The sequence below is a fragment of the Schistocerca serialis genome, chromosome 3 (genome assembly GCF_023864345.2).
Source record: "Schistocerca serialis cubense isolate TAMUIC-IGC-003099 chromosome 3, iqSchSeri2.2, whole genome shotgun sequence".
NCBI classification, from domain to species: domain Eukaryota; kingdom Metazoa; phylum Arthropoda; class Insecta; order Orthoptera; family Acrididae; genus Schistocerca; species Schistocerca serialis.
Genome location: NC_064640.1, coordinates 441510664 through 441530101, shown reverse-complemented (window position 1 = coordinate 441530101; position 19438 = coordinate 441510664). Strand labels below are relative to the sequence as shown.

At 37.6% G+C, this 19438-nt stretch overlaps 1 protein-coding gene across 2 annotated transcripts in view; it reads left to right on the top strand.

The window, feature by feature from the left end:
- Nucleotides 1-7886, top strand: part of LOC126470336 (galactosylgalactosylxylosylprotein 3-beta-glucuronosyltransferase S) — a 186238-nt gene extending 178352 nt beyond the window's left edge. For both annotated transcript variants that reach the window (XM_050098124.1, XM_050098125.1), the window contains 2 exons: nucleotides 282-417; nucleotides 3012-7886. In XM_050098124.1, the coding sequence (XP_049954081.1) occupies nucleotides 282-417; nucleotides 3012-3058 (183 nt within the window). In that variant the 3' untranslated portion in view covers nucleotides 3059-7886. The remainder of the gene's footprint in view (nucleotides 1-281; nucleotides 418-3011) is intronic.
- The last annotated feature ends 11552 nt before the right edge of the window (nucleotides 7887-19438 follow it).

Here is a 19438-nt window from a genome sequence, read left to right as displayed (position 1 = left end):
TGCCTATGAGGATTGATGTGGATGCATCTGAAATATTATCAATGCTCTTAGCTCTGATGAATTTCAGATACTTTCACCAACACTATTTGCCACAAAAGATTATTACTATGCATTTATTAATGTTTTATGTTGTATGAGGAAAGACGACTGACAACTGTATAGAAGGGGTTTGTATCCAGCATTTCTGATTGTGATCTTAAGTGCAGTGACTATTAGCTTAATAGCAGGGCTTGACAGACATTTTATTCTGTTGTTTACTTTCACAATTAAATTTGCTTCAGGTTCTTGTGTGGCATACACAGACTACGAAGAAATCCCGATCTGTGATAAAAATTGGAAGCTATCTCGATACAAACTTGAAACTACTACTAGAGGAACTTCGTTATCTTGGAATGGGTGATGTTAGTTCAACAAAAGGTAAACTAAATTACTTGTACATTTCGTAGATTTAAAAAGGAACATGATTGAGTGAAGTGACTAACTTCCATGTTTCAATTAAAATTACTTTGTGATTGACAAATGGCATTGGATGAGAGCAGAGTTACTGGCTCGTACACCACGTGCTCATGTGACCTATACGTGTGCCCACACTAAAAAAAAATCAAGCTGTCTAGTTACTGACCGTTGCCAACATCTTTGTAGGTAGTTGGGGGCCAGTAGTGGGGGTTGCTGGTGCTGTAGTGATGGTGATGTATTAAGATGTCATCAACACACATTATAGACAAACTGCAGCAGTAAGATGAATATTCAGTCTCACACATGTTGCAAAGTAACAGATTGTCTAAATGAGTGAGGAAAATTGTATGGGCAGAATTTTTGGTAAAACACTATACCACTAATGGCAGCACGCTAGTTATATCTGAATCACTTTTACTATCATCTGTGTAGTTACAAGAATTGTTGTCAAATTTAATGAAGTAGTAAATTGTTTTACACTATTTTCCACTAAACATTCACATTCACGTTCCGTGCTTTCGTTATTACTCCTTTCGCGTGTCTTACAACTTTATGTGAATCTGACAATGAAGTTTGATTTACAGTGTCCTTTGGCAGTCTTTCCACTTCTGTCAGCATACGTTTTTTGTTGTTCCTTGCCACATAACCCGTAACTGAGCCCATACAAGTTCAGCGGAATTGAAGTGGCAGTGATATGATGGAGTCTGAGAACCCTATGGCTATATATTTTGCCAGGTTAACATCAGGTGGCTTACTCTGAGCCACAGTATGGAGGAATTTGCCCTTTCTACTGTTATCTGGTACAGGAATGTTTTTTTTATTGTAGCCATTCAATAATATCTGTTTTCTGAAAGTTACTGTAGATGCCTTATCAAGGATAGATGAATGAAACAGGGTGTTGTCCATAACTATTACTGAAGGTTTTCTCAAGTTTTTGATGGCTCTTACATATAAAGAGCTTCAGAATGACTTACAGATTCCAATTCTGTATGCATTTACCCGAGACAAAACCCCACTGCCGTATAATACGTTGATCAACAGCTAAAACCAAGAAATAATGATACATATAAAATCTCAACTTTTTACATACATGAATGTGTAAATAAAATAACAAAACAGTTCAATACATTGATAAAAGTATTCTACTAAAATCAAAGCTATTAATTTTATGACCACATTATGATGAGAACATAGTTTTCTTAGAGAAAAATAGCAGTAAGCTTGTGATCACTAAAGGCAAGCTATGATGTGAGACCATAAGTTGCGAAAGAATCCAAGCTTTGAACCAAATAGTTCATTGATGATTGTGTGATAAATATTGTGAATATGATTTTTGCAGAAGCTATAATGTTCACCAAAAACCAACTTCAACAGCAGATATACTTTTGCCTGATTTGCATAAAAATATTTTATAGTGCTGGAAAGCAAAAATCACTGCATATTTGGCACTCCTTCCTCTCTGCTCCTGCCTTTGCAGCGTGTCTACCTGGCACCCTCCCAAACCTTGCAGGCCGCATCACCTGGCAAAGCTCTGCTGCTCATTCTTGCAGAGCAGGCAACACAATACGCTCGTGGAGCCTGAAAAACAGCTGCAAATGACTAATGTCTGGCCCTTACTACTCGACTCTCTGAAACGTCAGTCACAAAGTACTTTTAATCAAAGTATAATGGAAGGAAGTGTTACAGAGTTATGAGAAAAAATTACACAAGTTCCAAACATAGTCTCTGTTTTCCGAGATGACCTCTTTCTGGTTTATGCTCAGCCAAATTCAAATGTGCATTTACTAAGATTTAAGCTGTTCCAACCTTGTAAATAGTGAAACATTATTTTGTTGCAGTTGGGTTGAGTAATTAAAACTGAGGCTGCCATCATTATTAAAAAAAATGGCAGTCGGGTGAGAAGCTGTACTGAAAAGAATATTTGTATCAACAACTTTAGTTACTCGAAGATGTAGTTGTGTGTGCATTTGTTGGAGAAGGGGGAGGGGGGGGGGGGAGAGGAGGGGCTCAGCTGTGCATGCCTGTGGATGTGCTCAGTTGTGTGTTTGAGCTCAGTTGGTGTCCAAGAATGTGCACTGTTTAGTGTGGATTCTTATGCATTGGGGTGGTGGGTGGGGGTGCAAGGCAAGTACTTACATATTTGTTTATTACTGTGTGATAAAGAAGAGGTATACTTGTCTTACTAAACTGTTAAAACTGAAGCAACTACTGTAGTCACTCTCATCTTAGCAACTGATTAAGTAGGTGTTAATCTTCCAAGTCACATAACAGAAAACTGCATATTTTACTTTTGTTTTTGAATTAAGATTAAAAAGTAACTATATATTTCTGTATATAGGATGGTAATAAATATTGTACAAATTATGAGGAAGGATAAATGAACAATGGTTGCATGTTGTATGATTCAACTTATTAGGGGTCTTAGGATATTGTTCATTTTGTGTTATAAGCATTAATTACCTTCCACTGAGGCAACTCAGTTTGTTTAGAAACTTTTGCTTATATGTGCCAAGCTATGTTTCAAGTGAATATCACACAACTGTTTGATGTTTCAGGGGCAGCAGCCTACTTAACAAAGGATGGGCACACACAGACGATATAACCATTCCTAATGTGTTTGCTAACTTTTGACACATTATCTGCACAAAGTTATGACTGCAATAACACTCTGTTGCAGTCTTATATCACAAATAGTGGCTCAATCTAGAACTTGTCATTTAATGTAGTGGTAGACAATATTTATGATTAAATAGGATGACATTCTCATCGATTGAAGTATGGTACTGAATTTGTACAAATATTATTTATTAAAAAGAAGTAGATTTATTCCAGTTTAGATATTTGAAATGGGTGATAAATTAAGTAATTATAAGATTTTTGAGAATTCAGAATATTTCATATATCTGATTTTGATCGTTTTTCTAGTCATACATTTCAGCGGCAAGGAGTTCTGATAAAGATATTGTTCATTGGTAGTCATGCTTTTGCTGAGGGATCTACCGACCTATTTCATAAGAAAATATAGTGATTAACTATAGCTGCAATATTAAACTTCACAAAGACATTTGAGATTATATATTTTAAGTAGATTGTTAAGTTAATTTAGCTTTTGGTGCAACTTTTATCTTTCATAGGCATTTGGGGTAAAAAAGAAAAAGAAATATATTTCTGTGTGAGTCAATTCATACAACATTTGCAGTGGGATGATAAACATAGAAATCAGAATTAAAGGAGTTAACACAGAGTTTACATCTGTCCTTGTATTGCATAAATATTAAGTTTAATAGTTCCACACAAGAACATAGAACAAAACGTTGGCAACAATATCAGACATCATACCAGGATTTATCGTAACTGTCTAAGGGGAAACACAGTATTTTTCAATCAGGTATGGAATATCAACAAAAACAATAGTATTTTCTCTTTAAACATTGTGTGAAAACATGTCTCTGTTTGCAGTGCCTCACAAGTTCCTGCATCTACTTAATGATTGTATGATTAAAGCACAGTCAGGATTTCTATGTCCTTACACCATTAAATTAGGATTAAACTATTTATTTATATGTACATTTAGTTTTATAGCTCTTATTATTGAAGCTTTAATACTGTTTGCAATACAGTTGGTTATTGATACACCCAGGACTTGGGATTTGAAAGAGATAACTACTTCACTTAGCTTTCAGAAAAAGCATTTAGTCTTCATTTTGAGGTTTGAAAATAGGGTCTCATTACCATTCTGCAAGAATTAAAAAACACAGATTTGTATTGTGTATAAATAACGTAATTTAATATCCTGACAAAGACAAGGTAAAACTTGTGTGGGATGATGTCTTAATGGTAGGGAAACAAAACTATATTTCTATGTTGAATGCAATATCGTATGTTGGTTGTGTTGAGATGTAAGATTTAAAACAAAATTGTCAATAAGCACAAGATTAATACCTCTTACTGCTAAATTACTTTATCAGACGTTGGTACAATACGAGCATTGTAATTGGCAGGGGATGTTAGAAGTGAATTTAAGCAATTCTGCCTACCCCTTCACTCTCAGAATATCCCTTTTTATTGCCATTGTCAAGGACGTTAAACCCAAATCTTAATTCCTTGTGGTTTGACAAAGAGAAAGTAACATTCAGAATATAATGAAATTGACATATCATTTTGTGTATTTCCAGTGTGGTTTGGTGTCTAAAACTTCATTAGTCTAGGATTAAAGCCTTTCAGTAGTCCTGTGGTGTTTTTTCACCTTTGCTTCTTTCACCTCCTGCAGTGATTTGGAAGTATGAAAAATATCAAGTTGCTCTATGGTTTGGAATCCATGTTAAACTGTAGGACCTCTATAGCTGACCAAGTCCGTTCAAAGGTCAGAGAAAGGCAAGAGCTTAGCACCTCCAATAGCACCATACCCAGTGTGAAGTACTATGATTTTGAAATCACATTTACATTTTTCAAACTACAAGTTCAGCTCAGAATTCTTGCTACAAAGCAACTTGTCATATGTTGTAAGGTAACATACTGACAAGGGAACCTCCCCATCGCACCCCCTTCAGATTTAGTTATAAGTTGGCACAGTGGATAGGTCTTGAAAAACTGAACACATATCAATCAAGAAAACAGGAAGAAGTTGTATGGAACTATGAAAAAAATTAATAAAATATACAAACTGAGTAGTCCATGCGCAACATAGGCAACATTCAGGAGAATTTCAGCTCGGCAGCATCGTGGTCCCGTGGTTAGCGTGAGTAGCTGCGGAGCGAGAGGTTCTCGGTTCAAGTCTTCCCCCGACTGAACATTTTACTTTCTATATTTTCGCAAAGTTATGATCTGTCCGTTCGTTCATTGACGTCTCTGTTCACTGTAATAAGTTTAGTGTCTGTGTTTTCTGACTGCACCGCAAAACCGTGCGATTAGTAAACGAAAGGACGTGCCTCTCCAATGGGAACCGAAAAAATTTGATCGCAAGGTCATAGGTCAACCGATTCCTCCACAGGAAAACATGTCTGATATATTCTATACGACACTGGTGACGGCATGTGCGTCACATGACAGGAATATGTTGTCAGCCCACCTAACTTGTACACTTAGCGAATGGGTAAAAAGATTCTTCTACCTTGCCCGATTTAGGTTTTCTTGTGGATGTGATAATCACTCCCAAAAAAAGTGATGAAAACATAAGAGTTTGTCACATAAACTGAAAATAAAAAATTAAACTTTTCACTCGTGGGAAGACTTGAACTTAGGACCTCTTGTTAACCACGGGACCACGGCGCTCCTTGATTCCCAGTCTCCTTGACTCCCAGTCTCCTTGATGTTGCCTATCTTAAAATGGACTACTTAGTTTGTATATTGTACTAATTTTTTACATAGTTCCACACAACTACTTCCTGTTTTCTCGATTTATCTGTGTTCAGTTTTTCAAGGCCTATCCACTGTGCCAACTTATAACTAAATCTGAGGGGGATGCGATGGGGAGGTTCCCTTGTGAGTGCTTTTATTTCCTTTAGTTAATTTTGATTTATCTTTGGCTCACATCTGTTGCTGATTTATCTCAGCATCATTACAACAAAGTAAGTTTAAACAGTAGTATTTTTCAAGTACGTGATAGGATTTAATTTGACTGCCTAGGCTGTGCATAATGTCATCTGTATTAACTGTAAATCTTCTGCTGTTTCACAGTTAACATATTTTAAAATTTTTTATTTCATGCTCACACTGTACTATTACTGTCTGCCATATTATTTGTCATGTAGTATTAGGTTGCTGCGATTTTAAATTGTGTCTTCCATATTTGACTTCATTTTCTGTAAGTTTGAACCATTTGTACAAATTATGCAGTTTTCAAGCTCTTATGTATATACTGTTTTTCATACCAGCTTTATGCTTTTTAAATTATAATTTTCATTTACTGTAGATTACATTTCATTTTCGTATATTTATTGATAACATAATTCATATTCTGTTAATGCTAATAGTAATACTTGTACTATTGGAAGCAACAGGATTTGTTTCATTATTACACAATAAATTGCTAAGCTGTAATTGTGAAAATGAACGGCTGCACAAACATTTCTTAACATATGAGCTGAAATAACTGAAATAATAGCCAGAGGACAGAGAAAATACTAACTGCTCTTGATAATATAAAGGCGATGTCAGTATTTTATCAACATATTCAGAGTGTTTTCTGAATATCATTCAATCCTCATGTAGCTGAAGACTTTTACTGTGAATAGTAAAATGTTCACCACAGTTTTGTATAAATGTTTCTATTTTGAATGTTGAAAAGTTTCCCAGGTAATTATACATATTGATGTGACATATCGACAGTTAATATCAAGTTACTGAATTCAGGATAATGTAAAAAGAGTAGCAGCCACTATGTAAGTTTGTAATCAGTGTTTGCAATTTATTGCCTGTATGATGTGGGGAATTAAACTTTGTGTTGAAAATTTTCCCTAAGAAATTATACATATTGATGTTACATATACATTCTTAACACCTGGTTATTGAATTCAGGATCTGTTAAAAATAGTTGCCTCAGAGTTTGAAAATTATTGCATACATTACTTTCCCATGTTAAGTGTTGAACATTGACTATATTTAATCACATTAGTGGAGTAGGGGCAATAACAGCTGTGATAAATCCAAAACTTTTAACTTTGATCTTTTTTTTTTTTTTTTTTGTACTAAGTATTTTTCAGCTAATGGAGTTGGTACATTGTTGTAGGTTTAATATATTCACAATGCTCACAATTACTTTTATGGATACTGTCTTGTAAAAAGAAATGTGTAGTGAAAAAATATTTATATGGAAAAGTTAAGGAAATTGTTCGCAGTATCATTGTTCACAATATACTGTGTATTAATAATATAATCTGCATTTTGGCACATGTTTGTTGCACAAATCCCCTTCAGCCTCAAGTTCCTTCATTAAATGAAAAGACACAAAGCAGTTCATTAAAATGATGGTACTGATAGCATTAAAGCTTTAATTATTATGAGAATTGTTTCTTATTTTACATGGTTTAGTGAAAATGTGTGCAACAATAGATGGGACAAACACAGCAGTAACTGAGATAATCATTAATGAGAATCTACATGTAAATTTTATGTACTGCTTATGGTGAAATATGGAAATAATATTCCATTGTTATTTGCCTTAAAAAGTGCCATTCAATTTGTGTGTGCCATAATGATTCTTCAGTCTTCAAAATGTGTGTTTAAGGCTGTGTGGAGTTGGAGGTTATTTGAAAAATATTGTAGCAATGCATTCTTGTAAATTTTTTATGTAAATGACAGTTATGAAATATTTATTTACTTGTAAATATTGCTCACATGCAATATATTTGCAAAGTAGTGAACACTACAACCATTTGTTAAAATGTTATACATTCCACATTGACAATAAAACACTAATTTTAAAAAAAATATTACTGTGTACTATTCTTTAAAATGAAGGAAAAACTCACACATGTGGAAAATTGCATTTTTTTCCAGTTGTGTTCTTTTGACAAGCCTGTGTTTTTCTAAAAATAATTGGGAAACATTTAATTTATAAGTTTTAAACTGGAAGAGAAAATGCCAGTTATCGATTTCATTGGCTGTTAATACATATGTTTAAAAAATCACTTTTTACTGGAACGAATCACTTCCTGATACTACACTGGTGTGTCTTAATGACAAAAATAACTTTTGCTTGATGTGTCCCGGCCAAGTAACATAGCATACATACTACATACATTAATCATTTTCCATAGGTCATGAATACGATATTTTGTAATGATGTGAAATGTGTCACTTTAACGTAAGTTTTATTTACACAAAATAATTTTTTTTTTATTTTTTTTGACCGTTACTACCCTCACATCTAGTAGTAGTAGCAGAGGTATCTTTTTACAAGGATATAGAACATGTCAAAGTATTTACAAGTTTAGACAAATTTACAATAAGCTAATTCATATACACAGGTGCTGACTCCATGGGGCCTGAGGGGCCCAAGCCCCCTCAAAAATTCGTTTGCCCCCCCCCATGATTGAAGAAAATAATTATCAGTTATATTATGCTTTGTAAAATAACAAAATTATGTTGGAATTTTTTATTTTCCTTGTTTGACAATAGTTACCTTTTAAAATAAATTCAGTAATGAGTTAAAACAAATAATTATTATGGTAGTAAGCAGGTTAATTGAAAACAAGTGGTGTGAATCATGATAGTGTTACGGTGCTGCAGGCACACTTAGAATTTGTCCCGGTGTGTGAACCTTCAGGTAAAGTTTGGTGCCGGCGGGTCAGCACTGCGGCCACACCGACATCAAAATCACTGGAGCAGAAGTGCCTGGAACCCTCCGCCTCATGTTGTCTTGACGCTTTGAGACATTATGACGCTGCGGCTATATATAGCCCACCCTGCTGTCACAGTCATTCCGTGTGGATAGTTTTGTTCAGTGCATGCTGCAGACATGTTTAGTGTTCCAACTTTAGTGTCTAGTGGACTTTTTTATATTACTATATTTTATTTGTTTACTTTATTCTCTTAGTGTATTGTGAATTAAGTTTGGAATGGATATTTTTTTTTTTTTTTTTTACCAAAAAGGCGCGATTGGAAGTTGATGACACTGCAAGTCAACCTCCAACAATCATTGTGTCATCAATTGCTTCATTGTCTTCAGCTGAGAACCGTTCACAGACAAAACCTGGACAATCCAGTAAGGGAAGATCATTTCAGAAGTCTTGGTTGATCAAATATACATGGATAGAATATGAAGCATCTACTGAAAAAGTCTTTTGCAGAAGCTGCAAAGAGGCAGATGCTAAAAATCCATTACAATTTTCTTCAAAAAAAGAAAATGCATTTACATTCGTAGGGTTTTATAACTGGAAAAAGGCTTTGGAAAAGTTCCATCTTCGTGAAAGTACACCACTGGCCATTAAAATTGCTACGCCAATAAGAAATGCAGATGATAAACGGGTATTCATTGAACAAATATATTATACTAGAACTGACATGTGATTATATTTCACGCAGACTGGGTGCATAGATCCTGAGAAATCAGTACCGAGAACAACCACCTCTGGCCGTAAAAACGGCCTTGATATGCCTGGGCATTGAGTCAAACAGAGCTTGGATGGTGTGTACAGGTACAGCTGACCATGCAGCTTCAACACGATACCACAGTTCATCAAGAGTTGTGACTGGCGTATTGTGACGAACCAGTTACTCAGCCACCATTGACCAGACGTTTTCAGTTGGCGAGAGATCTGGAGGATGTGCTGGCCAGGACAGCAGTCGAACATTTTCTGTATCCAGAAAGGCCCGTACAGGACCTGCAACATGCGGTCGTGCATTATCCAGCTGAAATGTAGGGTTTCGCAGGGATCAAATGAAGGGTAGAGCCACGGGTTGTAACACATCTGAAATGTAACGTCCACTGTTCAAAGTGCCATCAATGGGAACAAGAGGTGACCAAGATGTGTAACCAATGGTACCCCATACCATCACGCTGGGTGATATGCCAGTATGGCGATGACGAATACACGCTTCCAATGTGCGTTCACCGCTATGTCACCAAACACAGATGCGACCCTCATGATGCTGTAAACAGAACCTGGATTCATCCGAAAAAATGACGTTTCGCCATTCGTGCACCCAGGTTCGCCATTGAGTACACCATCGCAGGCGCTCCTGTCTGTGATGCAGCATAAAGGGTAACCGCAACCATGGTCTCCGAGCTGATAGTGCATGCTGGTGCAAACATCGTCTAACTGTTTGTGCAGATGGTTGTTGTCTTGCAGACATCCCCATCTGTTGACTCAGGGATCGAGACGTGGCTGCACGATCCGTTACAACCATGCAGATAAGATGCCTGTCATCTCGCCTGCTAGTGATACATGGCCATTGGGATCCAGCACGGCGTTCCATATTACCCTCCTGAAGCCACCGATTCCGTATACTGCTAACAGTCATTAGATCTCGACCAATGCGAGCAGCAATGTCTCAATACGATAAAACGCAATCACGATAGGCTACAAACCAACCATTATCAAAGTCGGAAACGTGATGGTACGCATTTCTCCTCCTTACACGAGGCATCACAACAACGTTTCACCAGGCAACGCCAGTCAGCTGCTGTTTGTGTATGAGAAATCGGTTGGAAACTTTCCTCATGTCAGCACGTTGTAGGTGTCGCCACCAGCGCCAACCTTGTGTGAATGCTCTGAAAAGCTAGTCATTTGCATATCACAGCATCTTCTTCCTTTCGGTTAAATTTCGCGTTTGCAGCACGTCATCTTTGTGGTGTAGCAATTTTAATGGCCAGTAGTGTACATTTACGCATAAAGAAGGTGTTCTGAAACTAAAGTCTATCACAAACCAAAGTGTGCCCTCCCAATTGAATAAACAGTTAGATAGTGATAAGAGGAAAGGTCATTTAGCCCTTGAGACAATTTTTACCATCGTGCATTTTCTATGCCGACAAGGACTAGCAATTAGAGGGCATGAAGATGTAAACTCAATTTTTTTTCAATTTTTGGAACTCTGAAAGAATGACATACCTGAGTTTAAAGATCGGTTAGGGCGTTCGGGGTACATGTGGACACCCAACGATATTCCAAATAAGATCATTGATCTACTCGGAAAGTCTGTGTTAAGAAAGGTATTGGCTTCAATCATGAAGACTGAACATTTTTCTATTATGGTTGACAAAACAAGTGAGTCTTTGATTCACGAACAAGTGTCATTTTGTATTCATACTGTCGATGATTCCTTAATCATCAACGGAGACTTTATTGGCTTATATGAGACCCCAACACTGAATCACAAACTGTTTAGTATTTTAAAAGATGTTTTTGCTCGTCTTGATATGTCAGTGGATAACTGAAAGAGGACAGTGCTATGATGGTGCCTCGAATATGAGAGGTAAGTTCAAAGGCCTAAAAAAGTTAGTTTTGGATATACAACCAAAAGCACATTATTTGCACAGTACTGCTCACAGTTTAGACTTGGCAGTTGTTGACACTCTCTGCCATCTTACGTTCATGAAGGATATTATGGCTTTAGCCAAGGACTTAACAAACACCATAAGGGAATCCAACAAAAGGATGGAACTTTTCAGAAGCATAAGCTGTAAGAGTGCCAACGACCCGACTCTGATTAGCAGTCTTTCCTTGCCAGGTGGTGCTGCTATCACCTGGACGAGTTTATATCGATAGTAGGTTGGTGGTCATAATGCTCCAGCTGATCAGCGTTTGTTGTGAGAATAACTATCAATGACAGGACACAGCCCTTCGAATTTGTTGTTTTATAAGAATCTGGTCCTAATGTTATACTTGGATGAGGCTTCTTGAGCCATCTCTAGTAACCATAGACTGCTGAAGATTGGAGCACCAGACTGATGAAGCTACACCAATATGATCACACAATAACGATTGCTGTGGAAAGTGATCTTCCATTGGAAACACATATATCCCTCCATCATCAACAAGACAAGTTGCGATCAATGGTCCAGATGCTAAGTTAAACTGTGAAGCTCTAGCTGAGTGAAAAGTACATACTGAAACATACTCACAAATTAAATCTATATGCCAGTGAAGATAATAACCATGTGCATAGAGACAATCTTGAATGCCTGTAATAAAGACAGTGAGCATTATAACATTCAACACTGATCTCTAAGCTTCAACCCAGGCGACCTGTAGAGAATTTTTGCACTTGTACAGAGGTTGGGGTATCAGAACAATTATTAAAGTATTACTTTGGCCCATACTGAATCATCTGTTGCTTGTAAGAAATCACCCATTAAGTCAACAGTGATGATTCTACACTGAGGAGACTAAAGCACAGAGATGTCATTCTGTTCTTTGCACACGCATTATCGTCGTCCTGAGGTGTAGATTGATGATAGGGGCTTCTGATACAGAAAACATGAAGACCTGCCCAACGATCATAACCTCTCAACACACGTCCAGCGATCAAGATTTAGGTTTTCTGAGATTTTCCTGAATTGCTCCAGGCAAATGCCTGAATAGTTCCTTTCAAAGGGTACAGCCGATTTCCTTCCCCATCCTTTACACAGTTCGAGCTTGTGCTCCATCTCTAATGACCTCAATGGCAGTAAGGTGTTAAACCTAATCTTCTTTTCTCTCTGCAACCTGTTGATGTAAGTAACTCCATTTGAACGCTGTAGTGACTATGAGGACATGACAACATAACCAAAACATGACGATGTGCTAGCACCAACATTTGAAGAATGACTGACTAGATCCAAATCCTACAACATATGGCAGACTGAGAAACACGTCTAGCTGTTTGACATAGAATGGAGCAATGACATGTGCTGTGCATTGTCCACCATACTGCTGTGATTATAGTTGCTTTCCGGTGATGTGCAGTTCATCAGTTTGATTTCCAATTCCTGCTGTTATTTATGACTCAAACTTCTGATTTCTGTATGTTTCTTGGACGTATGTATTATCCAATATTGTAATCTGCTAGAAAATTCTATGTGTGTATTAATAGGAGCACTATCTGCTGAAATAGGCTGTTCACCTCACATAGTATGTTCGTATGTGATCAGTAATCATGCTTTCTTTGTGAAGTGTTAGTTTCTGTTGATGAACCTTCTCTCAGATTCCAGATTCTACGTGACAATATAATCATAAAATGGGGCATCTTGTCCATATGGTGGAAATTGACTATACTGTTTTGTCATCAGTGGTGGCTCAATGCTGGAGCACTGTTATGGGATTGGACGTGTGTGTGCCAAATTTTTGACCCCATCTGCAGATACCTGGGAAGGTGACACACATGCTAATGCCTATTGTACTGGCTTCGGACACCATTAGACACACCATGCAACATCGACATCGACTACTTTGTAATCAGGGCAAACTGTAGAGCAACCACTATGGTAATTCAGGAAGGTTTTAGGGCCAAAGACAGTGTATCACCAGGTAGCCCTAAATGCCATACCTTAGCAGACCAATGCTGAGGTGCCACAATGGTGGGGAGGTATGTGCAAAACTCTTTCGAGGAAAGATGGTGACCACTGCTGTCATGATCTGCACGCAGGTGTGAATTCAAGACAAGGGTCATATGGGTCATAACACAACTCTCCCTCAAAAAAATAGTAGAAATATTTATATTATTACATACAGAGTGATATACATGTAGGTATTTATATTGGTGACTGTGGACTGTACAACAGTACATCAGTATTTATGCCATTTGCAGACTAATAATTAAAGTTATTACAAGTCATATGTTGTTGGGTTGGGTAGTACCTACACATACTTGTGGCACAAGAAAGCCATTAATGCCTATTTTGCCCTGGGCAGCAGTTCAGGTGTTGGAAGTGTGGATGTGTGGACACAAAACTGTTAGTGTACACTGGCAGGCGCAGTCCACTTGCAAGAGACTCCTTTGACCTCAAATCCTTGGAACCACACAAAACTATTCTTAGACTAACACTCGATCATAAAAACAACAGTAGTCTGTGTCATTTCCATGTAAAACTCCACACTTGCCATCTAGCACCATCAGACGGTGGCATATTATAGCTGCACTAACAAGTGCTCTAGCTGCGTGAATAGTGTAGCCGGAGTATGAATGTGTGTCTTTGAGTGTTTTGATGCGGAATACTATGTAAACTGTGTACAGGAATATCACAAAGAGAATTAATAATACGAATGTGGTCCAAATATTAGGGACAAATTTGCGACATGCTGAATATGTAAAGGATAGAGAGCTCGCGGACAAGTTATACAACATAATAATTCAGACATATAATGGGAATGATACAGAAATACATGATGTTATGCTGGACAGATATACTGATTTTGTAGGACGGGAAAAACCTGAACCTGAAGGTGGTTGTTCAAGCACTACACGAAGTTCATATGCAGAGCAACATGAACAGTCCACTCAAAGTGAGTATGAACTATCTCCACCCAAACAGCCAAGGCCCAGTGTATTAGAAGATATTGATGACAGCAGACCAGAGAACATTTATGAAGATGATAGCAATCCTGGCTTCAATTCCTATAGAAAACTAATAAGTCGATGTAAGTGCATTAAAAGAAAATCAAATTGCAGATTAATTTTAAAATATGTGTCTAGCAAAAAGGGAGCAGGCACTCTTTTCAAAGAAAACAGACTGTCAAAATTACAAACTATAAAAGAACATGTAAGATTGCAATTTGACAGAGCAAGGTTGTATGGATGTACTGTTTGTGGTGGTACCTAATGGTTGCTGCTAGTGTAGAGTTTCTCTTCCAAACAGCATCTCATATGAGCAAACCAGCTCTATCTTTGCATGTGATTACTCATACTTTAGCTACTTGGGCTATGCACGGTTCTGTTTGAAAAGATTAGCTAAATGTAGCCATAGGGTGGGGCCGCAAACATCTGCTTTCATGCGCCGCATCTAATTCGGTGCAAATAATAACCAGCAGCTTGATACTGCAGTCAAGTAGTCTGTGCATTGGCTTGGAATGCAAGTTAATAAAATACACTGATATACAAAATAAAAGCTAAATATATAATTTAATATCGATGGTTGTATTCGAATGTCTGTTACTGATGAAGACAAAGAGAATTATGTAATTATGTTGAATAATGTCTGTTCAAGAAAGGACATCTCAAACAAACATGAAGCGGTCCTACCATATTCAGTTAAAAAAAAAAAAAGCTAAGTCCACAATACATGAAAATTCACCAGCTCATAACATCCAAAGTTCAACAAGATGATTCACAAATTATCATATATGATACAAAGAATAGTAACTCATACTCTGACCTCAGTTCTGTAATAAAAGCAGAAAAAGTTAGAGTCCTACTGTGGAGCACATTCAGACCTCTTGAAATATAAAGTCCCTTCAGAAATTAAAGTATGGTAGCAGCCGTCAGCACCGAGAATCAAACACCTCCATGATCGAATACCCCTCGTTTCCAAAATCAGGTCTGCCTCCTTCCAGAACCTATGTAAAAATATCGAGGATCAACTTTTGAGCTCTTCACATGAAAAAGTCCGAGTCTCCACTTGACTGCCATAGTGTCTGCTTTTCCATTGGCTGAAGGACATTTCCACCAAAAATACATCGTTCTTAAGTTCCACAGACATAATTTAATTCAGTTTGACCGCTTTTTACACTACACTAACATATTACAACTAGTTCCCCCAACTGCCAAAACTGAGGAAGGAATGATTGTTAAATATGCCACACAGGTCATAGAGTGGAAGTAACAAAGTTTCTAGGCATGAAGACTGACTGTAGAGTAAACTGGTCCCATCACATTTTAGATCTTTACAAAAGACTCAGCACAATGCAAATCATCTCTGAAAGTGGAAACTTAGCTTTAAAAAAGCAGCATACTATGGTTACTTCCATTCTTTGATGGCATATCGAATTATTTTCTGGGGAAATCAACCTCTTGCAAAGAAAATATTCATTGTTCAGAAGCGTGTTGTAAGAGTGATGTGTGGTGTAGACCCTAGATGCAGTTGCAGAAGCCTGTTAAAGAATCTGGGAATTCTTATAACTTCTTCTCAATACATATATTCACTTACGTGTTTCATAAGTAAAAGCACTGATTTATAGAAATGTAACAGTGAATACCATCAGTACAACACAAGGAGGAAACATAATTTCCACACTGATTGTAAAAATTTGAAGGTTGTGCAGAAGGATGTACAGTACTCTGGTATAAAGATATTTAATGCTTTTCCTCCAGAAATCAAATGTGAAATAGCCAACAAATTTACATTTAAAGAGCTTCTGAGGCAATTTCTTTTAGCCATGTCATTTTACAGTTTGGAAGAGTTTATGAAACCCAGTGAGAAACAGCCTTAAAATAAAATAAGATGTATCATCATATAAACTGAACATTAAGCTGTACATTCTTGTCACATATGTAACTCTTTTAGTGTTAACTGGTTATATTTAATTCTCTGTGTTATAAGACCTTTTCATATTTAATTTACTGTTTTATACTTTGTAATCTGTAGGCCTAAGATTTCTCAAATCATCATATCGTGTTACGGATCATTGTAGTAGTTACATAACTTTCTAATCTTTACTTGTAAACATAGTGTATAAGCACTTGTCATTGACAATGTAAAAATTGACACACACTACATCCATGTGAAATTCTCACAGTGGATCCATGGTCTAAGAAATAAATAAATATTTAAATAAAGAAATGTTATCAACATTAGGTCACACTGAGGCCACTCACAATAAATATAAATAAATTAGCTGGTGTTCTTGTGGAAGTGTGCTCCTGACAAATGACAATATATTGTTTAAATAATTATTTAGGTGTGGTTGTCAGAAGCATCCTTCAGCACTCTTTTACAAAGGTGGTGCCAGCTAACACATGTGCTTGATCACATCTTAAATTACTATTATTTTGTATTATCAGTTTTAATTAATATTTAAATAAAGTTACTGGCCAAGTAGTAAAGTGCTCATTTAATAAGTACACAAGTATGACAAAAGTGAGGTACTCATGCTGTATTCATCTGATGCGTAATTGTGGAGAATACGATGTTCTGACAAACATTTGCATAATGAAAAAAGATATAAAAGACGTCATAAGTCAGTAAATAAAATAGATATATATGAGTGGCTTTCTGGAATGATAGCTATCATACAATGCTATCACCTATGATATCATTTGTTGAAATCGCATGGAGAGTAGAAAAGTTGTTAATGCAGAGGTTCATTGTGAAAATATTTATTCACTGTGAAATATTAACTTCTGAAATTTTGCAGATAGTGAAAATATTGTTGTGTTCGTTAGATGCACATGATTTTTCTGAGGCTGCAGATGTATTAAGATTTGCTTTAATACTTGTCTGTAAATTATTATAGATTCTCAAAAAGCTGTAAAAAGCCATCTTTCAGTTTGTCTCGAGACCACCATTGCTGGTCATTCCGCATTCTGCTAAGCCTGTTGTCGAAATTCCCAGCTTTGGGATTTACTCACATCCGGCCACACTGCTCCCCTCTGCACCTGGTTGGCTGGTACCGGATCCGATGTGCCCTCGACCCTGTTGGCGCAAAGCTAGTCGTCAGCCACACAAGCAAATTTACCTCTCCTCCTCATACCGACTTTAGGCGGCCAAACCTCTCACCTATACAAGATGTTACAAAAAGGTACGGCCAAACTTTCAGGAAACATTCCTCACACACAAATAAAGAAAAGATGTTATGTGGACATGTGTCCGGAAACGCTTAATTTCCATGTTAGAGCTCATTTTAGTTTCGTCAGTATGTACTGTACTTCCTCGATTCACCGCCAGTTGGCCCAATTGAAGGAAGGTAATGTTGACTTCGGCGCTTGTGTTGACATGCGACTCATTGCTCTACAGTACTAGCATCAAGCACATCAGTACGTAGCATCAACAGGTTAGTGTTCATCACGAACGTGGTTTTGCAGTCAGTGCAATGTTTACAAATGCGGAGTTGTCAGATGCCCATTTGATGTATGGATTAGCACGGGGCAATAGCCGTGACGCGGTACGTTTGTATCGAGACAGATTTCCAGAACGAAGGTGTCCCGACAGGAAGACGTTCGAAGCAATTGATCGGCGTCTTAGGGAGCACGGAACATTCCAGCCTATGACTCGCGTTTGGGGAAGACCTAGAACGACGAGGACACCTGCAATGGACAAGGCAATTCTTCGTGCAGTTGACGATAACCCTAATGTCAGCGCCAGAGAAGTTGCTACTGTACAAGGTAACGTTGACCACGTCACTGTATGGAGAGTGCTACGGGAGAACCAGTTGTTTCCGTACTTTCATTTATGGGGGCGTTTGAAAGCTCTTGTCTACGCAACAATATTTTGTTGTTTTCGTTGACAGTATCTTCAGCATAACAATTTGTTTGAAAACTTGCACCTAGAAGGGTACCAAATGTAGAGACTCTTCGTGCTCGTATTGTGGACGGCTGTGAGACAATACGCCATTCTCCAAGGCTGCATCAGCGCATCAGGGATTCTGTGCGACGGAGGGTGGATGCATGTATCCTCGCTAACGGAGGACATTTTGAACATTTCCTGTAACAAAGTGTTTGAAGTCACGCTGATACGTTCTGTTGCTGTGTGTTTCCATTCCATGATTAATGTGATTTGAAGAGAAGTAATAAAATGAGCTCTAGCACGGAAAGTAAGCGTTTCCGGACAGATGTCCACATAACATATTTTCTTTCTTTGTGTGTGAGGAATGTTTCCTGAAAGTTTGGCCGTACCTTTTTGTAACACCCTGTATACGCGTAACGTAACAAGCTCACTATTGGTATCTGCAAATATGGGCACCAGAAGCGTCTAAAATGGTTGGATGCGCAATTTCAAAGCTTCGATTTCTTTTATCGAATGTCTTAAGGCTGAATACGGCATTTCATCCAGGCATTTGTCACACATAAGGACATAGAAGACGATAACAGTATACGTGAGAAGGCACAAAAGTTTGTGGAGGAAGTGAACGTGTTTATGACAGAGCAGGGTGTGGAGAAAGGAAATGCTTGGAACAGTGACCAGAGCCAATTTCAGTATGAAATGTCTTCATCATCAACACTATCTCACAGAGGAGAGAAAGCTGCAGCTATATAGTGCGTTGCATTCTGTACATAGCTTTACCCACAGTTAAACAATCGATGTTGCTTTATCAATGAGAGGCAGACTAGTTTTACATCTGTTTTCAAGAGGCACAAGGCACTTTCGTGTTGAAGTACGCAAAAGTGGAACAATGACTGAAGAACTCATGAAACGTTTTCTAACTTCATTCCTTAGTGAATATGTAACAAGTAAAAAGAGCCTATTACTGTTGTAAAATGGCCGGCCAGGGTGGCCGAGCGGTTCTAGGCGCTACAGTCTGGAACCGCGTGACCGCTACGGTCGCAGGTTCGAATCCTGCCTCGGGTATGGATGTGTGTGATGTCCTTAGGTTAGTTAGGTTTAAGTAGTTCTAAGTTCTAGGTGACTGAT